Source organism: Tachysurus vachellii, chromosome 15 (assembly GCF_030014155.1).
Source record: "Tachysurus vachellii isolate PV-2020 chromosome 15, HZAU_Pvac_v1, whole genome shotgun sequence".
In the NCBI taxonomy this organism is placed as follows: Eukaryota; Metazoa; Chordata; class Actinopteri; order Siluriformes; family Bagridae; genus Tachysurus; species Tachysurus vachellii.
This window is the reverse complement of record NC_083474.1, coordinates 12936748-12959267: the sequence shown is the minus strand read 5'-3', so window position 1 is coordinate 12959267 and position 22520 is coordinate 12936748. Positions and strand designations below refer to the sequence as shown.

Below are 22520 nucleotides of genomic sequence, written 5' to 3'. Positions count from 1 at the left end.
TTAATTTTTAGTGAGAACCCCTGCGATTTGTACTTCTGAATGTATGATAGATGATGGATGATGGATTTCATAAGGTTGCAATCATTTTCTTTAGGTCAGGCACTTTGTTTCTTCAATCTAAACATTTAAGAGAATTAATAAAATTTGATTTTTATGATTTAACCTTTAGCACATTTTCTTTACAATATTTAAACACTAAATATGTATTTATGTACATTGTTTATTATTCAGAAATAACAAAAGAGGTCTTTTCAGTCATTTGTCTTCATTTAAATTGTGTTCAAAATAACCCAAGAACCATATCAAAATTGAGAAGATGATCAAATGTGAAGTACCTTCTCTTTCCTTCCATCATAAAGGGAGATATGAGACGGTATTTTTCATAGATAATGCAGTCATATATTTCCCAGTCATGTTTGCTGGTGTCAGGAGCAGATGGTTGCTGTTTGGAAGAAGTAATACTACAGTTTGCACAGAATGCTACAAGGTTAAACATTTAATTTACAAAACTGGGGGATTACAGGACTGAGTTCAACCACAAGGTCACTTCAGTATCCTATGACTACCAATGCATACAAGGTTCGCTTATTGCTAAGATTTTTGTTAGTGTTTGTTAGAAAAATGCAGCTTTTATAAATGGCCATTTCAGTTTGTGTCTTATTTGTGCTCATAAGAAGGGGACTTAAGGGAATCCAGCACTAGCGGGAGATTCTCCACTGTGGAAAGACCAAAGCATCCATTTAAGCAATTAAAATACCAGCCAAAATACAAATTAAGTATGTAAATAATACTCAGGGATATCAGGGGTTTTTATAATATATAATCTTTATTTCAGTTTCTTTGATACGTCTTGATGTGGAATGTTGCACTATAGGCTGGGCAGCGTGTCCTCAGACAGAATGCACTTGTCAAATAAACTAAAACGCAATCAGTGTAACCCCTTACATTTTACTTTTGTATTAACAAACTTACAAAAATTTTTCATTGGTGACTTAAATAATGCTAGAACATCAAAATACATATTTAAAAAAAAAAAATTATAGACCAACAACTATATGTGTGTGGATGACTATGAAATCAGAGAAATGAGAATTAAATCCAATCGGTTATGGACACTTTTCTCCATGACACAAGCTTGGTACTGCCTTTCATTTACCAGGAATTTCAGTGAACTAAACCCCGTGTAAACTTTAAATTAAGCCTGTAATTAGCTGTTTTTCACCAAGATGATCAATAATGGCTGGTAAAAGGACACACAGATGTCAATAGAGAACTCTTCTGTCTAGTTAAAGACTTTCAAGAACTTCAAAGTTCCATTTAGATTAGATCATGTATACATTTCTATATTTTACTCTTCAGATGTTTAAGGGCAAACACAAATCTTACCAAAGCTCAAATCCCAGATCAACAGAGAGATCAGACAGCATGTGGGATGCAAAAGCACACCTACAGAAGCAGGCAGAGAAATGCTCTGTGAACGGGGTTTCTTTAAGCACACAGAACATTGGAGGTGCAACAATGACAAATCAGTAGCCTGAGATTGCAGACCTGAAGAAGCACACAAACTCTGGATCTATTGACACTGAGACACGGACACTGCAGCCGAAGTGCATTATAAGGCAGGTGGAGTGACGTGACACCTCTCCCAATTAGACAGAACAACAGAACAGATTTTTACAATCCTAACCTTATGTTTAAGCAAACGACAGAGAATGAAACAGCAACAGACAAAACAGCACAGCTAACACTGTACCAGTCACAACAGAGCTAGAGAGTTTCATTTAAAGGGGTGGTGAATGAGTGAAGTCATACATCAGCAGCTTTAAAATAAACGGTCAGTTTTCTTTGGGCTGAAGAGGTGGTAGAGCGATGGCTAGTGAAATTCCTGTTTAAAAACCATGAGTCAGTCACCATGAGTCTGGTCAGTCAAACATAATGCCATTACAGGTGTAATTGGTGGTTAAATTGCAACACTGTCATCTGCTCCAGTCTCTGCCTGCCCTAATTTTCTGAAAATGGAAAACATCCAACCTGTCAGCATAAGGTGTCTACTTTCCTTGCTTGTTGCTCATCAGTTCATAAACTCAACATTCAGGTTAACAAACACTAAATTACTGACTGCTCATTTAACCAAAACCAGCCAAAATCCTAAACCTGCTAATAAGCAATTGTACAGAGAGCAGTTTGAATGAGAAATCAGTGATAATTCACGAGAACGGGCATTCGTCTCACTCGCTTGTTAACTTCGTTGATATTTATGGTGGAGCACTGTACTTTGTTATAAGACTAAAGAATGTAAACTGTACATCACAGGGGGAATAGCAGTCAGCAGCAATTCAAGGGTTGATCTAACGGTTACTCTTATCTTCACTCATGCAGCCTCACGTCACCTTTTCTTTAGTGGTTCTGAATGCTTTGAAATTTATTTATCAGGCTAGACATCATTGAATGTTCAACACAAACAAGAAACTCACAGACATTAAAATAAACACTAGCGAACACCTCTCGCATACCTCTCATGATCAATGTAAAGAAAAGCATTTTTTTTTCTACTCACTCAAAGAACAAAAAACTATAAAAAAAAAAAAAATCCCAAACATTCTTTGGCAAAGAGCACTTTTAAACAACCAGGTCACTTCAACTTTGTCAACAGGTAAATAAGTGAATGGAAATAATACACAGGTTGTAAGACAGATTAGTGGCAGTGCTTCATCACAAAGTATCTACCAGCTGTAAGCCACTTAACAAAATCATAATACAGAAAAGCATGATGTCACTTCCTTCCTGTGGCCTCATAGGCAGATGAAGCTCAGCAGTTCTCTTTCCTAATACTTCCTGTGAAATAACGGAGACAGTATGGCACTTCTCGTGAGGTCACAGACAGAATCAAAGGTTCCTTGTGAGGTCAAAGCAAGATGAGGTGCTCCCTCTGACATCACAGGGTTTGGGGAGAATGAGGCATGTCCAACTGAAGAACTGAAAAAATAAAAACCCACACAAGCATAAAAAAAAGCTTCTTCACCCTTGTCATTATGCCCCACATACTGTAAGTTCAAGTGCAGCAAATAATAAATAGGAAAGCCCCATGTACTGTAGGCTTTTGTGGCCGTGCAGAAGGGGAGTGAGACATCAGTTGCTGGACAAAAACAATGGCTGACTCCGCGCATCTTCCTGGCTCTGGCACTACCCATCAAAAAAACCAGCTTCATATCCAGCAACATAACATTTTTCTTGTAGAGTATGAAAAGAATAAGTAGTAGTCCAGTGCTTGAGAAAAGTTATAGTCTATCCGCCTGACTGGTCGAAGCAAAGCATACCAGTGGACCTGCTGTTTCTGCTCTTACCACACCTCACAGCGGTGGCCTGAGTTCATAGGCGAGCCCAGTGGACACTGGAAATGCTGCGCAAATTCAGGAGAGTTAGACAGTGTGCCAATGACACGGTATTTGGGTGGACTGTGAGGATCTGTCATTAAGCCCTCGTGGGCACTTTCTGGTGTCCGAACAGAACACCAAACCTGTACAGAGGAACACAAAAGTAGTGTTTACATCAATTCAGTACTCGCAGATAAGTGCAAAGGTTTCTACCCCTCTTTGACCAAAAAAACAAAAACATACACTCCTGTACATGGTCACCGAATAATGAGACAGCAGTGCAGGGTATAAAATCATGCAGATACAGTTCAAGACTTTCAGTTAATTTTCACTCTATATTTTATACAGAATGATGCAAAACAATTAATTAATTAATTTTAAAACGTTCCGCACCAATTCTGTGTGCAGAATTGTCTTGAGGAGAGAGGTCAGGAGAATGGACCAGACTGGTCCAAGGCTACAGTAACTTAAATACCACTCTTTATAGCTGTGGTGAGCAGAAAGGCATCAACAGATGGCTCAACATTGGGCTACAACAGAAAAACAACCAAAGTGGGGTCCACTCTAGAGGTCTTCACGGGTCCACTGAGATCCGGAAACCCAAGGTCTGACCCGAGACCCAAGCGGGTTCGGGTCTAAAGGTTTCATGTGTGCCTCGGACACGGGTCGGGTATAATAATAGCGGCATCGGGTCTCGGGTAATTTAAATTGTTTTTACCGAACGGACCCGAGAAGACCCTAACTACTTTATCTTGTGTGTGTGCATCGACTCGAGTCCTTTTCCAACCTCTCCTCTGTTTGCCAAGACCGCTTGCGACATGTGGCTGCCGACATGTGACTGACGGTAAGCTAATTTTCGTTGAAACAGACCTGTCAATCAATTTTGAATCCATGCTGTAGTGCTTACTTTAGTGTAGAGTTATGCAACATTCGGGTCCAGTCAGGTCAAAAAAAAAAAAAAAAAAAACGGGTCGGACTTGGGTTTAATTTTTTCGGGTTTGTCTCGGGTCGGGTCTTTCTTTAAAAAAAAACAACAAATTATGCACGTCGGATTTGGGTAAAAAGTGATTTGGGTCGGGTACATTTTTTCTTTTAGACCCGAGAAGACCTCTAGTCCACTCCTCTCAGGCTACACTGGTCACAAGCTCACCTAAACTGCAGAGAGGAGTTTTTTTTACCTCTGTCTGTCTTTTTTGAAATTTTGCAAATAAATCATAAAACAATTTTCTTTTTCAATCAAAAACCATGGAGGACATGCATTTATTATACATGTTATATCTCTGTCCATCTAATTGACCTAATTCTTGTTTAATATTTATTAGAGAAACTGTAACAAATGAAAGTTTTATTACATGTAATTCTGACCCCAATGGAATTTATGGATTATGGAGCTCCACCATTATTATACAAACCTCAGAATAAATACTAAATTCACATTAAGTATTGTCAAGACCGTTGCTTAAAAATGATCAGATTTTGGAGCACTACTTCATCATTCCACCTTGAAGGACTATGGAGATCATCACTTACCTGTGCAAACCCAACAAAGAAGAGCTGGTCATTGGTCAGATTGACTGCAGGGAGTCTTTTCTCTTTCCCATTCCTCTTTACCCATGACCTGTAAGCCTGAAAACACCAAAATCTCAAAATTAATTTATCATGAATTATTGAATTGAAGAATCTAAGAAGTCTAAAATAATTGATACAAAATAGAAAAGTAAATTTAATCGGGCATCTAGTACAAGGGAAATCAAGTGAACCAAGTCAAATATTATGAAACCATTAACATTATATGGAACCGTTTGTATAAATATGTAGTCAGACATCTTCAGCAGTAAAAAAAAAAAAAACTGAGCCAGAGAAATAACTTGCATGATAGGCAGCCTTTAAGCCTCCATTGTCTGCAATGTTCTCTCCCAAGGTTTGTTTGCCATTGATGTGTTCTCCATTGATGGTGTACTGAGAGTACTGATCCACCATGCACTCTGTGCGGTTCTTAAACGCATCCACTGAAGAGTTCTGCCACCATGGCCTAAGATTCCCATCCTTATCATACTCTCTGCCTGCACAAAGCAAAAATATAAACATGAGCAATGATGTGTGTATGTATGCGTCTTTGTGTATGTACACATCTACATACCCTGGTCATCAAAAGCGTGAGTAAGCTCATGTCCCATGACCACTCCAATGCCCCCAAAGTTTAGTGCTCTGTGAGGATAACACACACAATAATGACATTATTTTATTATATATTATTATAACTTAATTATCATTAAGATGTCAAAGTTGTAATCTTAAGGCACCAAGTTCAGAAACACACTCACTTGGGGTGGTCCCGAGCATAGAACGGAGCTTGTAGGATTCCAGCCGGAAACACAATGCCATTCTTGGTGGGCATGTAGTACGCATTCACTGTAGGAGGAGTCATGCTCCATCTAAAAGGGGCGGGGAGAGAGCTAGAGTTAATCCTAATCAATAAAAGTGCTTTTTTACAACTCGTAATTAAGCTTAGGCACACAAACACACACACAAACTCACTGGTCTTTGTTTGGAGGTTTGCGCAGCTGGTCTGCCATCACTCGGGCTGAGAAGTTGTAGAAGTTGAGCATGTTCTGGAAAAAGTTGTCCTCCGAGACATCATACTAGGAAAACAGCAAATCTAAAATAACTACATTTCCACACCACCATCTCACTAAAGATGTACCTCAGCATTATAATCTAGATCTGGTCATTTGTTTGCCTACCCCATCATATACTTCATCCAACTCTTTGGGGTCCAGGATGAAGTCTGGAAAACCGATCATGTCATAGATGGCATCAGCCTTAAAAATAAAATAAAAATTAAAAAAATATATAAAAATAAATAAATAAATAAATTATCTTGAAAAACCACATTCTTTGATGTAATAGTAAAGTCATACTTTCAGACCCATAAATATTTGGTTATTGTTATTATAGCTGTCTAACAAAATGCACTGTATTTTAAATTATACAATGAATACTGTATAATAATCACTTAAACTAATCTCTAATCACTAATAATTAGACATCAGGAAGTCAGGTATTCGAGACCAAAAAAGTCCTACACAACTTTCCTTTTTGAGGAACCAAAAGTAATTGGATGATTGGCTGCTCAGCTATTCTATGGCCAGGTGTATTATTCTTACAGAATTTCAATTGCACTTTTGTTAACTCCATCTAAAGTGCACAAAGCTGTCACTGCCATGAATCAAGCAATCAGGCAAAAAACCAAAGAGATAGCAAATATTAGATGTTGGCAAATCAAATATTTGGTACATTCTTGGTAAGATTTAAAAACAGGAAGACCAGATTAGAGTTTGCCAAATGTTTGGAAAAATATCCTATGGATAAATGGATAGTTTGGTGATGTCTAGAGCTTCCAGATTTGACAGAAAAGCATTTTTTAAGAAACGCTAAAAAATACCAATTTATTTTACAGCGATGTTAGTTTGTACAATTACATTTGGTCTCTTAAAAAGTTGAAAAACTGCAATTTTACCACATATTTATTTTTTTTTAACCAGACCGCTGTGGTAGACAGTTAAAATAACAATTACATAGTCAGGTCCATAAATATTTGGAAATCTGGACAGTTTGTAGGGATCCAGTTGTAAAATTGATTACAAAAAAGCTAGAAAGAAAAAAACAGCTTAACAAGCAAAGCCAAACATCAGAAAACTGCTCTGAAAATTCTACATGAACTAAAAGAAAACCAGAGGACAGGAAACCAGAAAAAAAAAATTTCTGTTCTATTTAATATCATGCAGCCCTCCTAAGGCACGAGTGCAATTTATTTTGGGCTGCCAGCTTGTGTTCCCTCACCTTGTCCTTGGCCGCTTGTCGTGTCTGTTCATCCATCCAACTGAGGTTATCCAAAGCCTCTTTAAAAGCAGATCGGATCTCATTGATCATACCCTCAGCCTGCAGCAAGAGAAGATATCTTAAACATCTCAGAGCTTCGAGTGCTGATCCAAGAACACAATCATTTGGTAATTAATAGAGTATGAAAGAACAGACCTTTACAATACATGGTGTGGATGAACATATGAGTATAGTGAATATGGTGTAGTTCAGAATACAGCCACATTGTGGTAGCAAAGAGTCACTAATGGTAATGTGAAAGCTAATGGAAATGACATCACTGATGATTATCTTATCCACTTGGTGCAGTTTAATGTTTAGCAGTAAATAGAGACTGGAGGCACTGTGAAACTCACAATCTCTTTGCTGTGTTTGTCGAAGGTGGCTTTAACAAACAGTGCACCAAGAGCAAAACCCAGAGTGTCATCTGTGTTTCCAATACAGGTCTGCCAGCGAGGAGTACATGACTGTATATGTATACACACAGGAGAGAAAAAAGTAAAGAAAATTCGTTTCCTTAGTATATAGGGAAACACATTCAGCTTGCTAGTCAGTGACAACTGATTCAACACCTGACTGAGCCATCTTTATTTACCTTTTTGGTGCCATATAGACTCTCCAGGAGTTTATCCTGGGCGTTTTCAAAGCGCTGGTCCAGGCTGGATACTCCTTTCTGTACCAGATTCCAAATCATGTAGTTATTCAGCAAACTGCCACAAGAAGAAATGAACACTGTGTGAGTGAGGGAAACTGTGTGTGTGTGTGTGAGCAAGACAGCAGATAGATCAAGAGAAGATCAAAAAGAAGTAGAGTAAGACAGACTGCGAAGACAGGTGAAGAGTCTGCACTACAGTGCATACTGTGAATTTATTCCAAAAAACAAAAAAGGAAGAAAATATTTTTATTAACCTGTAGGTATAAAATTCATCTGACAAACTAGTGTCAGGTCAAATTAAATGGTAAACAGTTTCCAGCCTCGTTGCTATTCACCATAGTTTCAGTGTGTGTACAGAGAAACATGCAAGATCTTCACAAAAGTCCAAAAAAAACCAAAACAAAACGGAAAAACTAGTGAACCAACAATGAAAATATGAGAACAAACAATATAGAACAGACATCACTGGTAATGATAACCTCAAGTTTCCTCAGAAAAAATAGTCCCATCTGATGTCAAGTTTAATACTTCAGGGTTTTCACAGAAAGATTTCTAGAATTCTAGAGGTAAAAATCTTTATAATATTCAGTGATATTATTAAATGATGAAGATATTACATGGTATTAGCTGATAGAAATGCACAGCTAAATGACCCTGTATTAGACCTCAGCAATTTCTTACTTGCGGTCCGTCTTGTTGATGAGGTCCGAGACCTGCTGCAGATATTCCTTGGCGTACACGACCACCGGTTCTGTATCATTGAGCTCAAGGGGTGAAAGGGCAGAGGTCAGGTAGTCCAGCCAATCCACAGCTGGTGCGAGTGTCTAAGGAAGTGGAAATCAATATAAAATGTTCTCCCAAAGCAATAATAATAAATCATAGCTCATTTAAATTTGATCACTTTAGTATTAGAGAAAATGTTATCATGCTACCCAGTTCTTAATAGCTTCAATTTATTCTGAGTGATGGAGCAATTTTTGTATGAAAGAGCACTTTAAAAGGAATGTGCAAATCACCAGAAGGCTAAAAAACAAGTCCATTTTGCATTTGGATAAAATACTGGACATGCACAACAGCTTAGCAAAGAAGAACGAAACCCCATTAGCATTGCCCACAAAAACAGCTGATCACACTGGGCTGAGTGGAATTCTCAGAGGACTTGAGATGTGTTGTACACACTGTTCCTGGCTATTAAATCCCATGAATATTCTATGTAGCCTTCATTCACTATTGCTCTTAAAGAAGAGGTATGAAGCCCCAAAGTGTACATCTTGTTCAAGATTTTGACCAGAAATAATGCAATAACTACCACTTTCTGAGAATCATATTCTTCTGCTCTGTTTGGTGTGAGTTCACAAATATGAATAGTGAATGAAACTGAATATATAGGCAGAACACCCCCCCCACACACACACACACACACACAAGAAGCAACACACACACCCTCAAAAACAAGCAAATTCACTCACACATGCAAACATGTTTGCATTCCAGAGCCCAAAAGGCAAACCAAGCTGCCCAGTCCTTAGGGAATATCTTGCTGAAATACACATCTTATACGTGACTAGGCTATACTAAAAGAGGTGACACCAACTCCATGTGGTCTTGGAGGACAACAACTTCCTCGTCAATAAAACATTTGTCAGACTGTATATTTATAATCACACCCTCCAGTGTCACCCAAATGAGGATGAGGTTCCCCTTTGAGTCTGGTTCCTCTCAAGGTTTATTCCTTTACCATCCTAAGAAAGTTTTTCCTTTCCACAGTCACCTAAGACTTGCTCATTGGGAATAAATACATACACATTTAAATATATATAATATTAATCTGGAATTTCGTATTATATTAATCTTTATATTATTCTTTATATTAACCTTTAGTTTTATGTTCTGTAAAGCTGCTTTGAGATGATTTCCATTGTAAAAAGTGCTATACAAATACTTTTGAACTGAATTAAATTGAATTGAACACTGAAATGGCTTTGGAGCAGTCCAGGCCTTCAACAGACACAAAATATTCATCAAGATGGCGGTTATCCCAAAAAGCCTTGTTACAACTCACACTCAAACTTATAAATATAAGTAACATAAATAATATATTAGATTTATCTCATTATATTATATTAATACTCTCCCTCACTCATTTTCTACCGCTTATCTGAACTACCTCGGGTCACGGGGAGACTGTGCCTATCTCAGGCGTCATCGGGCATCAAGGCAGGATACACCCTGGACGGAGTGCCAACCCATTGCAGGGCACACACACTCATTCACTCACGCAATCACACACTAGGGACAATTTTCCAGAGATGCCAATCAACCTACCATGCATGTCTTTGGACCAGGGGAGGAAACCGGAGTACCCGGAGGAAACCCCCGAGGCACGGGGAGAACATGCAAACTCCACACACAAGGTGGAGGCGGGAATCGAACCCCAACCCTGGAGGTGTGAGGCGAACATGCTAACCACTAAGCCACCGTGCCCCCTATATTAATACTATGCTCATTATTATTTATGGTAGTGATAGTAATAATAATAACAACAACAACAACAACAACAACAACAACAGAAAGCCAGGGACGATTATCAGTGAAACCATTTATATCCTGCTATTGCTTTGCCTCATACTTGCTTGTCTCTCATTCTCCTATTAAAAAAAAAAAAAAAAAAAACCTGTTGCCTAGCAACTGTTGCCATAACAATTGCGGGCATTGTGAGACAAAGGGGTGCTGGTGTGAGGCATGAACAAAAGATTCCTGAAAATTAAATTGTTCTTTAAAAAAAAAAAAAAAAAAGATGCATCCGCAAAAGGAAATGTTCTAAAACTGTTATCAGAAGTAACAGTGAGATCTGCTATGGCAGCGGTTCTCAGAGAGAGGACCTCTAGTGGTTCCAATATACCATGTTATTGTTTTGTTTGGTTGGTTTATTTTTTCTACAATTGTGAAAATCACAACCCAACATTATCACCATTATCTTATTTATAATTCATGACCAAAAGTATATGAGAACCTGACTAATCACCCCCAACTGTCCTTGTTGCAGATCCCAAACCAGATTTAGTTCACCTTTGTTATATTATATTTTATATACACACACACACACACACACACACACACACACACATATACGTATACGTATATATACACATATATACACATACATACACACACAGTTGCAATCAGAAATATTCAACCCCCAAAGAGTTAAGGATTTATGAATAAAAATCTTTTCAAAGTGCGGGATTGTGCTTTGGATGACTTCTTTATGAGTTAAGTGATGCATAAAATCAACACAGAACATGTATGATGTAGTATTTGTGTGTAACAGTATATTTTGTTAAGATAGCCATGTTACAATTATTCAACCCCTATATAATATTGTTATTTTTAAAGCTTTCTGACAGATTTTATGGCCTGATGTGGAGCTGAAACATCATTAAGCTTTTAGGAACTCTATAACAATCCTTCATTTGCTTCAGCTGTGATGCATATATAAACCCCAACCATGAAGGTGTTCAAGGTGAGTTGCAATCATGGGAAAGACAAAGGAGCTTCCACAAAAGCTGAAAGAGGAGATTATTTCATCACATCTGAAGGGCCTTGGGTATAAGAAGATTTCCAAAATATTTAACATTCCAAGAGACACCATTGGGAGCATTATAAGGAAGTTTAAAACTTATGGAACAGCTGCAAACCTTCCTGGCCATGGAAGAAAGCCCACAATTTCATCAAGGGCCCTTGAAAAAGGTCAGGCTTATGACCAAAAGAATACCATCCCCATGGTCAAGCACGGAGGTGGGTCATTGATGTTGTGGGCTGTTTTTCTGCGGCAGGAACTGGCAATCTTGATCGTGTACCTAGCATCATGGATTCCCAGAAATACCAGGTCATTTTAAAGAAGAACGTGATGCCTTCTGTTGACAATTACCTTGGTGATCATTGGATCTTCTAGCAAGACAATGATCCCAAGCACACCTCCAAATCAACTAATGCTTGGTTGGGGGAAAGATGCTGGAGCGTCCTGGAGTGGCCTTCTCAGTCACCAGATTTAAATCCAATTGAAAATCTTTGGTGGGATTTGAAGAAGGCAGTTGCAGCATGGAAGCCATCAAACATCACTGAGTTACAGACTTTTGCATGTGAAGAATGAGCAAAGATTCCAATCGAGAGGTGTAAGAAGCTTGTCAGCACTTACCGAAACCGTTTGTTAGAGGTTATAAAAAATAAAGGACACTCCACAAGGTATTGAAGTTGGGGGTTGAATTATACTGCACATGCTCATGTGTTACAACAGTTACAATTTTCATTTAAACTTCAAAGTTAAGTCAACTTCTGTTGGCAAACTAACTTGTATGTTAAATAAATATTTGTTATTTCATGAGGTTTTTTTTCATTGATTTTCATTATCTTTTATCCACATCACTATAATGTCTTTTGAGGTGAGGGGGTTGAATATTACTGATTGCAACTGTATATACGTATAAAACTTCCACTCTTCTGAAGAGGCTTGAAGTTAGATTGTGGCTGTCAGGATTTGTGCTCATTAAGCCATAAGAACTTTACTGATGTCTGGCACTGATGTCAGGTGAGGAGGTCTGGTGCGCGGTCAGCGTTCAGGTTTATCCCAAAGGTGTTCAGTGGTGTTGAGAGCAGTGCTCTGTGCAGGCCAGTAAAGTTGTTCCGCTCCAACCTTGGTAAAGCATGTCTTTATTAATCTTGCTTTTAGCACATTGACTGCGTCATGCTGGAACATGTTTACTTCCAGTGAAGAGAACAAAACCCTTTAGTTCCAGTGATGGGAACACAATGTTACAGCATACAAAGGCATTCTAAACAATTTTGTGCTTCAGACTTCATCACACCCATATTTGGGCCTTCCCCAAATTGTTGTCATGGTCAGGTATCCACATACTTCTGGTCATATACGTAGTGAGTTATAGCTTTAGCCTGTTTGACTGGTCACTTGAATTGAATGTGTTTAATCAAAACCTTAATAAATCAAAAATAAGTAGGTCCATTAATGATGTCAGGTTACACCTAATGTGTTCTGTCAGTAGAGCTTCCAGGACTAAAAAGCACTATGGTTCCAATAAATAGTCAGAAAGTTGTAAACATTTGTACAATAAGCCTAATATTTAAATACTTGTATAAACAGTCATAAAGTAAACAGAGATATCTGTGGAATGTGTTTTCCAATTAAAGGGATCCCTGACTACAAAACTGTTTGAGAATCACTGACCATTGTGTAAACAAAGCAGCACACACATCTTCCTCCCTCTCCCTCATTCTCATCATGCCTCATGCACACACCTGCAGCTCAGCAACGGTGATTTTGTGATAGATTTTCTCCTCGTCCCTGCGCTCATCCTGGGGCACAGTGATGTTGGCGAGTGCAGTCTCAAAGTCCAGAATTTGTTGCATCTGACTCTGAGTGGAGTTTTTATCGCCTCCCAGCAACAACCCAAGCTCTACCATGTAGTCAAGATATGCCTTCAAAACCTTAAATCAGAAAGAAAAAAACACACCAGCATGAGTAACAAGTAAAAACTCAGGTGTGGGTACACTAACAGTATTAGCATACAGTTCAGTTTAACAGACCTGTGATTCCATGATCCTCAATCATATCAGAAAGCACAAAAAGCTGAATTAGTGCATGTGTGTGTGCTGGGTTTCTTAATAAACTGGGAAAAGGCTACACTAAATTGTATAACCAGAATGTGCCATTCATAGGATTGATTCTGACCTGTGTTGGTGGAACTAGCAGCTGTCCCTGTTCTCCTGCCTATAAAAGTCTTGTTCACTAAATAATCACTATGCCCTGATAGAGGTGGATGCACCAGTGCATAAATAGTGCATGAGCACGCTGTATGCATTTCTGCTGATTGCACAAAGTCTAACCAGGATGTGGGAATGGGGGCTCAGCCTCATTCTGATAGCATCCCACTGAAAAGGAAAACACTGGTTGGGCAACTTAATCCTAAAACTACTACTTTGTGGCTTCCCGTGGTCACTGATGATACACAGACCTCACAGTTCTCAGGATCCTGGGGACATATTTCACCCTTATATGGAAAGCCTGGCACTCTGGGCCTGACACACAAGAGTTTAAAACCATCAGACAGCCCTGTGTAGTCTGATTGATCACCATTCGAAAGGCGAGAGCATTATTTATATGACACGCTATGATTTCAAATCATGTATGTTTTAATGGTAATCAGGCTCTGGCTCAGTAGCCTTCCAGTGTTCCATTCTTATGATCTTTATATTTCCTGAGCAAAGTCAGCTCTCCTATTTCAGCTTGCCATGAAGGTTTTGGAAACACAGCAATTTCCTGAAAGCTCAAACTCTGCCTTGCTTCTTACTTGGCTAAATATTGAAGTTAATATCACAACTACCATACTTTGAGCCTCTTGATAAATTTGATCTCAAGGCATGTTCTATGAAAATAGTGATATAGTACTGGCACTGGTTTTAGCAAAGCATGTTAGCAACCGCCACATCTGTAAATCTGTCTTGTAGGCAATTTCTACAGTTGAGGGTCAGGTGTTAAGCTACATAAGCTTAACCCTTAACCCTGATAAGCTGAAACCTTATCCTTCATTCACCCGCATAGTTAGACACATCACTGATGTGCCAGCCAATTACATTATGGGTCTTGCATTTCCCTCCATTTGTTTCAGAAGAGCAGGAAGGTTTCAATGCTCTCTGTCCAGCCTGTGCACCACAAACTTACATTAAGATAAGATAAGATAAGATAAGATAAGATAAGATAAGATAAGCCTTGACAAAACGGAAACAAAATACAGCCTCCTGTGGGCGTGCTCGCCAACTTGATGAGGGCAATAGGTACGTCCTGATCCTGGTTTGGGGAAATAGAAGTTGAAGATATTTACACTGTGGTGACTTGTTCATCACTGCACAACTTTGTGGGATGGCATGAATGATTGAATGCACCAGAAATTGCATTAGAATCCTAAAGCTGCACAAACAGATTCTCCTGTCTGGTCTTCAAGATAAACATCTGATAATCCCTGATTCTCTGATGATGTAAATGATTCTCACCAAGGGATAGGCTCCTTTGTGTTGACCCAGTATGAACCAATATGCCAGTCAGGTTTGGCTGGCAGACGTGACCTGTGCAACGCGGAGGTGGGACTCACACCTGTTTTATAATCCTCATGGCAATGCCATCAAGACAGTCCAGATAAACCTTTTTCTCGCTCTGTGCAAGGTAGGTGGTTCGATATCTCACTCATAAATGAAGATCTCTTCAAGCATTCATTCTTACAGAATTTTGTTATAAATACAAATGCTGATATTTAAACGCAAACATTTTATCCCTAAACACACTCTAAGTGCCAGCTGTGAGTCATGCGTCTGCACTACAAATGCAACACTACATAAGTAGTGCATATGCAGCAGTCACGAGTCAACCCCCACAACAGCACTACATGTTCCATATGAAAAATAACTGCCAAATGCATCAAGCACTGAACCACAAAAATGAATGAACGCTATACATGTCCCAATAAAGGCAAAAGTAACTTTACCTAATGAGCTGAATCACATGTATTAAAAAGCATAGGGTGTCCTACCTTTTCATTAGTCTTATTGAGGTAATAATCCCGGGAGGGAAGGAAGAGTCCGGATTGGTCAACCTGAAAACACAGATACACAAAGACACAGGTGAGCAAATAAATAAAAGCATTAATTCACTGCAAAGCAAACTCAAAAGGTCAACTGATGCTATCTAGTTTCAGCAAGAGGCTCTACCATTTTGAAGCCAGATATTTCACTCAAATGTGGAATTTTTACTTTAATAATTCATGCCCAAGTGTGTTCCTGCAATAGATCAAGGTGAGTAAGGGACAACATTAACACAGTGCCTGAAGAGATTGTCTAAAACCTTACTAGTTAAGCGAGATGTCATGCTTATTATTAGCTCTGCGAGAGAGGAAGCAAAGGAGAGCATGAGAGTGAGCAGGTGTGTGTATATGAGAGAGTGACTGAGCATCAGCAGCCACCATTTCAATCAGTGTAGAAAATGAAAATGATCTACTGTCTATTACATAAGAATTGCAGTTGTACATTGCTGTGCTTCTGCAGATATAACATTCTCACCTGACTGAGCTCATGCAGTGCTTGAACATTAGATTAAGAAAATATATTAGAACAGAGAAACAATAATCCTGCTAATGATCTTGGGAAACAAGCAGCAAGCAGAACAGACAAAATGTGTGGTTTTGTGCTGCTTTGTTACATCATCTCTTATTTTATCAAAACTCTGTATTTTAAGTAAAAACTCTATTTTATGCTCCCTACAATGTAAATGATGCTACTTTATGATGCTACACGTAATTGGTCGGGCCAAATCGGGTGATGCCTAATACATGACTAATCCCTAGATTACTGGCTGGGTCTGTGCTAGCTGGTCCTAGCGGACACTCTAAACTCTTGACTGTTAGAGGAAGTGAGTCAGAGTACATCATAGTTTTATTTTGCCAACTCGAATCTGGACAACGTCCGGTAAAGTAACCTGGTCAAACACGTGAATTCTGAAAAATGTACCATTAAAAGGCAAATAAAAAAAAAACATCCAGCTAGATTTCAGGTGCCAATGTCTCCAAAAAAAAAAAAAAAAAAAAAATTTAGGTAAAGCGAGACCACCAGTTCTGTTTCTTGAGAGTGTTATTTTGTATTCTTGATATGTCAAGTTTGGTTCAGCAACAAATGATAAGAATAATTTTTAATCCCTAGTTATTGAGTGCTCACATTTATTTTATCCTTATTTATTTACGAACAAGGTGAAATTTTACAAATATAAAGTATGCAATGCTCAGTCTTTTTGTAAACTTTTAAAATGTTGTATACAAGACCTGCATGAGATTTGGAATGTACCTGAATTACGTTACTGTTGGAGTTTTTAGGGTCCACGCTGACCCCCACAGTGAAGAAAGGCTGAGCTCTGTATGGGCCTGAGACTGTCTTCAGCACCTCCATGAAGTTATCCTTTTCCCAAGGCTCAGTAATGTTCCAACCCCCTGTCTGAAAACATACAATCAGTGCATGAAAGGTTAGTGCAGCATCTCCACTGAAACTGCAGTTCTTTGATTCTGCAGGATAAATGGGCACACCAAGCTTAATATATGAACCCTGGCATTCATTGTATGAATGTGAATAGTCCATACACAAAAGATTGTAAATCAGTTTCATTTGGGTTGCTTGACTTCACCATCAATGGAAGAAGGGGATGCAATCAAGTTAAAGATGTGAGTAGACGTCAAACTCAATGAATTGCACCTATCCTTAGAAAGTTCAGTCTAAAGACAGCTGAGCCGATTCATTTGATCACTAACAACCTCAGCAGAGAGACAGAGAGAACATAAGAATTCTAATAATTTTCTTCTCTCACCAGTACTCCTGTGTGTGGGGGCTTTAAGAAATTAGACGCACAGCCTTTTGTTTGCCACTCCACAAGGAATGGTGTTAGGTCCATTCATTTTTTCTAATATAAAAACATTGATTTAAAAAAATAAATAAATAAATAAATAAATAAATAAATAAATATATAAATAAATAAATAAAAAACCTATTTGACAGCTGATTTTCTTAAAAACTGCTTGATTTCTGGTGCCAAAAACTTTAAATCTCAACACAAAGTGTCTTATAATGAAAAAGCATGATTTACATAACATTGGTAAGAGCACTGTAAACAGGCAAATGCACATAGCCTACACTTATGGACCATGGGCTCAACAGGCCGGCTAGATACAATATTTTTGTCATCGGGCTTGTCACACAAATCTGCAAACTCGAATATCTACTGAAATGCAAGTGGGTATAAAAACAGCTGTAGCTAATCTTGCTTTCGGATTATCTGCTAATTACGATACACATGAAGTACCATTTGGGCGAAGCTAATTAACTCCTTGAGCACATTTTTAGCAGATTGATGCACATGAAAGCAATCATATCTCTTTCTTGAGGAGAATCTTCAGTGTTGAAAGAAAAGTCAGCTGACAAGAGCCCACGCCAGCAGCATCTGACAAACGCAATGCATGAAGTTGGAGAAGTACTAAAGCAAATGTTTTACCGAGGGCAGAAGTGTTCTCTCAGTCAGAATAGAATAAATGTCTTGGCAGAATTACTTCCATGCAGCATATTATGTCTAAATCCGTTGCACATTAATATAAAACACATTTGCCGTTTAAGTGATTTATTGTACGAAGTTCCTGTATCCAGGACGGTTTCTCAAGTATAGAAACAGAATTTGAATTAGTTTTACTTTTGTACAAATATGTGGTTTGTCAACCACAAGGGGAAAAAAAAGCCATTATAAGTGGTGTTTGACATCAGTGCCACTGTGTGTTGTTCTTTTATTAGTGAAATGAGGCTTGGCTTGTAACAATAAATATGTCTATTGCCAGGTCACCAGGGAATACAAGAAAAAAAGGAAATGAGGAAATCCTACCTTCGTGATGAGGTCGATGAGTGGCTGGGCTCCCAACTCCTCAATTCGCTGCTCATTCAGACAGGACAAGTAGTAGAACTGAGCTTTTTTCTCTGCTTCACTACTAGAGTTAAAGGTGCCGTTCTCTGGAGGCAGAAAAGGAGACAGAGGTTATTTGTACAGCTGCTTTGTTGCAAATGTTGCACACAGGAAAAAATATTGATAGAGTACAATAACTGCCCTTAGGCTATTTATTGTATTTTTTTTTTTTTTTTCATTTTATAGTTACATATGTGGAACCTGCATAAAAAATTGTTTCTGTTATCTCTTACTGTTATGGCATTTATAGAAAGTCATTCTCTCAATTTCTCTTTGAGTTAATAAGACAATGATTGCAGCTTGTTACAGCCTTAGAGCCTTATAAAGAGGGTGATTAAAGGTCCAGCAGGAGATACATAAGGCACATAAGCATGGTGCCATTAGGAAGAAGCATTTGCAAAGGGTCATGGGACTTTCCACTGGTGCTCTCCTCTAGGTAGTAAGATCCGCGAATAATTCTCTGTGGAGAAATTTTTGTATCCCCCCAGTTTTCTCACTAATTTTATCATGACCAATTATCATGAACTCTTTTCATTGCTTCTGTGTGTGTATATATGCGCGCACACACACGCACGCATGCAATGGAAAGATGCAGAGAAAGACGGTATACAAAGAAAGACAGTATACTTGGACATGGACAAAGATGGCTGTGACATTTTCAGCAACTGTTCTTGTGATGAACAGACAATCAGACATGCTTTTCTGTTGCACCACTCAGGAGCACTACCTTTTAAAAATGCTCTAGACAAGTGCCGCAGTTCCACTAACAGATGCAACGTTTAACTAAAGAGACGTTTCTGTGCTTGTTCAGTCCTGGTGTCAACAAATCTCATGTGTAATCAGAGACGTATAACTGGGAAAAACACCATCCATGTCAGTGCTAACCTCATTCCAGTAAAGAATACAGCACAGCCCCTGTCAGCACCAACACTGTTTCTTGTCTTCTAAGAGGTTTTTTCATGATAATGTCTTTATTTGATGGTGAGAGCAGAAATGACCTTAGTGTTCTTGTGTGCATGTTTTATAGCCAGCATAATTCATGTTCTTACAGGAGGTGGGGTGAATGCAGGGACATCACGTGCACAGCCATGAGGAATTGTTCCTTTCAGCTCTCATCTGTCTTCCCTCCTCTCACATAATCACATTAAGACACACAAGGTGGAATATTCCACTAATAAATTCACAGGCGCACAGTGCCAGACCAATTACCGGTCAGCAGGTACAGCCCAATGAAGGCGAGCCAGAGGGACCAAAGAGGATGGGAGGAAATAAAGAGAGGGTGAATGATCCCCAAGGTTGGCATTCTGCCATACATGCGGCGTGCAATTCAACGCTGCAGTTGCAGCATACACAATATTTGTCTTCTGTTATCTGACTAACAAAAATACATGCATTGAACCAGGTGCATCAGCACAAAGCAGCCACATGACTCTTTCTTAGCAAAGCACAAATCATATAATGCATTTCTACAATTGTGCTGTGGGGATACTCTGCTTATCTACTGTTTACTGAAGCATTTACTTTCCCTCAGCATGCTTTAAAGCCAAGATTATATACTTCACAGCTCTAATACCACGTCATCAAAGCAGCATTACAACAGCTAAATGGAGATGGATGAAATGAGTGTAAACTACAGAAAGAAGTGTATTTACAAAAGCATACATGGCAGTATGATAAAAAAAAATTATATATACACATACATACATATACATATATATATATATATATATATATATATATATATATTAAAGCAGAGCAACAGAATATGTTAATGTGTGGAGAATGTAACTCTACTCTCTCTCACCCAGTAGATGTTTGAGCATGGCCTGGTTCTGGTCCCAGATGCTGTTGAAGGTGCTCCAACGTGAGCGCCCATCAGGAAGAGGGTTTTTGCGAATCCAGCCACCGCATGCATACTGGTAGAAATCCTGACATGGGTCTACTGTGCGATCCAGAGATTCCACGATCTTACTGGCCACTGTCACACACGCCTCCGTCAGACACAGGCTACATGATGGATCTGTGAGAGAGGTTGAGCACAAGTGCTGCTGAGATCAAAAACACTAGTAATGAAAGTCATAATCATGTGATGGCAACGTATTATTGTGGCAACTTTCATTTTTTTAGTCTATAATAATAATAATAATAATAATAATAATAATAATAATAATAATAACAACAACAACAACTATTTTTTATAGCACCTTTAAAAGTAGCATCTCAAAGAGCTTCACAGAAGAAAAAGGAAACATACAATTATGCAAATAATATGTTAAAATAAGTAAGATATAAAAATGCACCAAATCAGAACATACTATCAAAACAAAAAAAAATTTCAATTAAAAGAAATAAGGTCTACTTTTTTGTGCTTTCATTGAGTAATAAGTGCATTTGCAAACACGAAGCACCTTAAGGTACTTACATGACTTCAGAGTCTTGGACAGAGCACACGCCAAGGCTAGCAAAAATGTTTGGCCATCACATTATATCGTTACATAATACGAACACAAACATGACAGATGTATATTCTTTTGTTTCGATGAAAAGGATGGAAATAAGGATGACTCACTGTATATAAAATAAGAATAACCAAATTACATATATGCATAAATAATGCTAAAATTAAATCAGCAACTGTGATTTTGTGATAGATTTTCTCCTCATCCCTGCGCTCGTCCTGGGGCACAGTGATGTTGGCGAGTGCAGTCTCAAAGTCCAGAATTTTAGAGTTTCAAAAACTATAAAAAAAAATAAATAAATACGCTAGTTCCAAAAAACCTTCTACAAACAAAAACAAACAAAAAAGAATAAATAAATATCGCAGCTTAGGTCTTTTCTTGGAATGTCTTCTAGACACCCTGCTGAATGCTTTACTTTTTTGGCTCACCATCATATAATCATGATGATGATTATAACTCCATGTATCTGTGGGTAGCATTTACTGAAATAAAACTGCAACCTAATTAAAAAAAAAAATCAGCCTGTGCAAAATATTAAACAAACTACAAGAAGAGACCAAAAATACTGCCAACAGCAACCCCCCCACGCCCAAACACACACACACACACACACACACACACACACAGAACACAGAAAAGATGTACATGTGATTGGCTTACCATTTTTGTAATGAACTCCCAGGGTAACAGCACATGCAAAAAGTGATAAGAGAGAGGCCACAAGTAAAGCAGCCAACACAATCTCCAGCTGAGTCCTCCGTCCTAATCCACCACACAACTGGATACCACCTTTCCGGAAACCCACCTGAGACACAAATGTTCATTAGTAAAGCATTTTCAAGGATCAAATGAATAAGTCCCAGAGTGGACATAAACACCCTTGCCAAAGCGCCCAGAGCTGTTTGGTGAAAGTTCTATCCACCAATCACTTAATAATCTCTATTACTTTATATATTCAAAATTTAATCTCCATTAAACACATCTGTAGTTACTACAGGTGCTGTGATGAACAAAACCTTCAGGTAAGTATACCATTTTACTGTATTGCACAAGTAACCAACATTTGAGTAACATTACAGTCTAGCTACAGAGGACTTACTCTGGGAGACTAATGATTTTGAGTAGATGTGTGTTTCATAGATAAAGTAAAATTTTCAATGACTGTCCAGAGATTCCCAAAAGTGATCTAAGATTTTCAGCTAAACTGGTTTTCAGTTCTTTTTCAACTTCTTGCCCAGGGTACACACACAGAGCACACACACACAGAGCGCACACACACACACACAGAGCGCACACACACACACACACACACACAGAGCGCACACACACACACACACACACACAGAGCGCACACACACACACACACACACACACAGAGCGCACGCACACACACACACAGCGCGCACGCACACACACACAGAGCGCACACACACACACACACAGAGCGCACACACACACACACACAGAGCGCACACACACACACACACAGAGCGCACACACACACACACACACACAGAACACACTCACACACACACAGAGCACACACAGAACACAGAGCACACACAGAACACAGAGCACACACAGAACACAGAGCACAC

The 22520-nt window shown here is 38.7% G+C and overlaps 1 protein-coding gene across 3 annotated transcripts in view; it reads right to left on the bottom strand.

The window, feature by feature from the left end:
* Nucleotides 1–807: 807 nt before the first annotated feature.
* Nucleotides 808–22520, bottom strand: part of ece2b (endothelin converting enzyme 2b) — a 41080-nt gene continuing 19367 nt past the window's right edge. For all 3 annotated transcript variants that reach the window (XM_060887797.1, XM_060887799.1, XM_060887798.1), the window contains 17 exons: nt 21583–21727; nt 20268–20483; nt 18386–18510; nt 16813–16959; nt 15510–15572; nt 13225–13413; nt 8593–8735; nt 7852–7966; nt 7613–7723; nt 7218–7316; nt 6119–6196; nt 5913–6016; nt 5699–5809; nt 5515–5582; nt 5247–5437; nt 4905–5000; nt 808–3517 (listed from right to left, as the gene is read on the bottom strand). In XM_060887797.1, the coding sequence (XP_060743780.1) occupies nt 3341–3517; nt 4905–5000; nt 5247–5437; nt 5515–5582; nt 5699–5809; nt 5913–6016; nt 6119–6196; nt 7218–7316; nt 7613–7723; nt 7852–7966; nt 8593–8735; nt 13225–13413; nt 15510–15572; nt 16813–16959; nt 18386–18510; nt 20268–20483; nt 21583–21727 (2178 nt within the window). In that variant the 3' untranslated portion in view covers nt 808–3340. The remainder of the gene's footprint in view (nt 3518–4904; nt 5001–5246; nt 5438–5514; nt 5583–5698; nt 5810–5912; nt 6017–6118; nt 6197–7217; nt 7317–7612; nt 7724–7851; nt 7967–8592; nt 8736–13224; nt 13414–15509; nt 15573–16812; nt 16960–18385; nt 18511–20267; nt 20484–21582; nt 21728–22520) is intronic.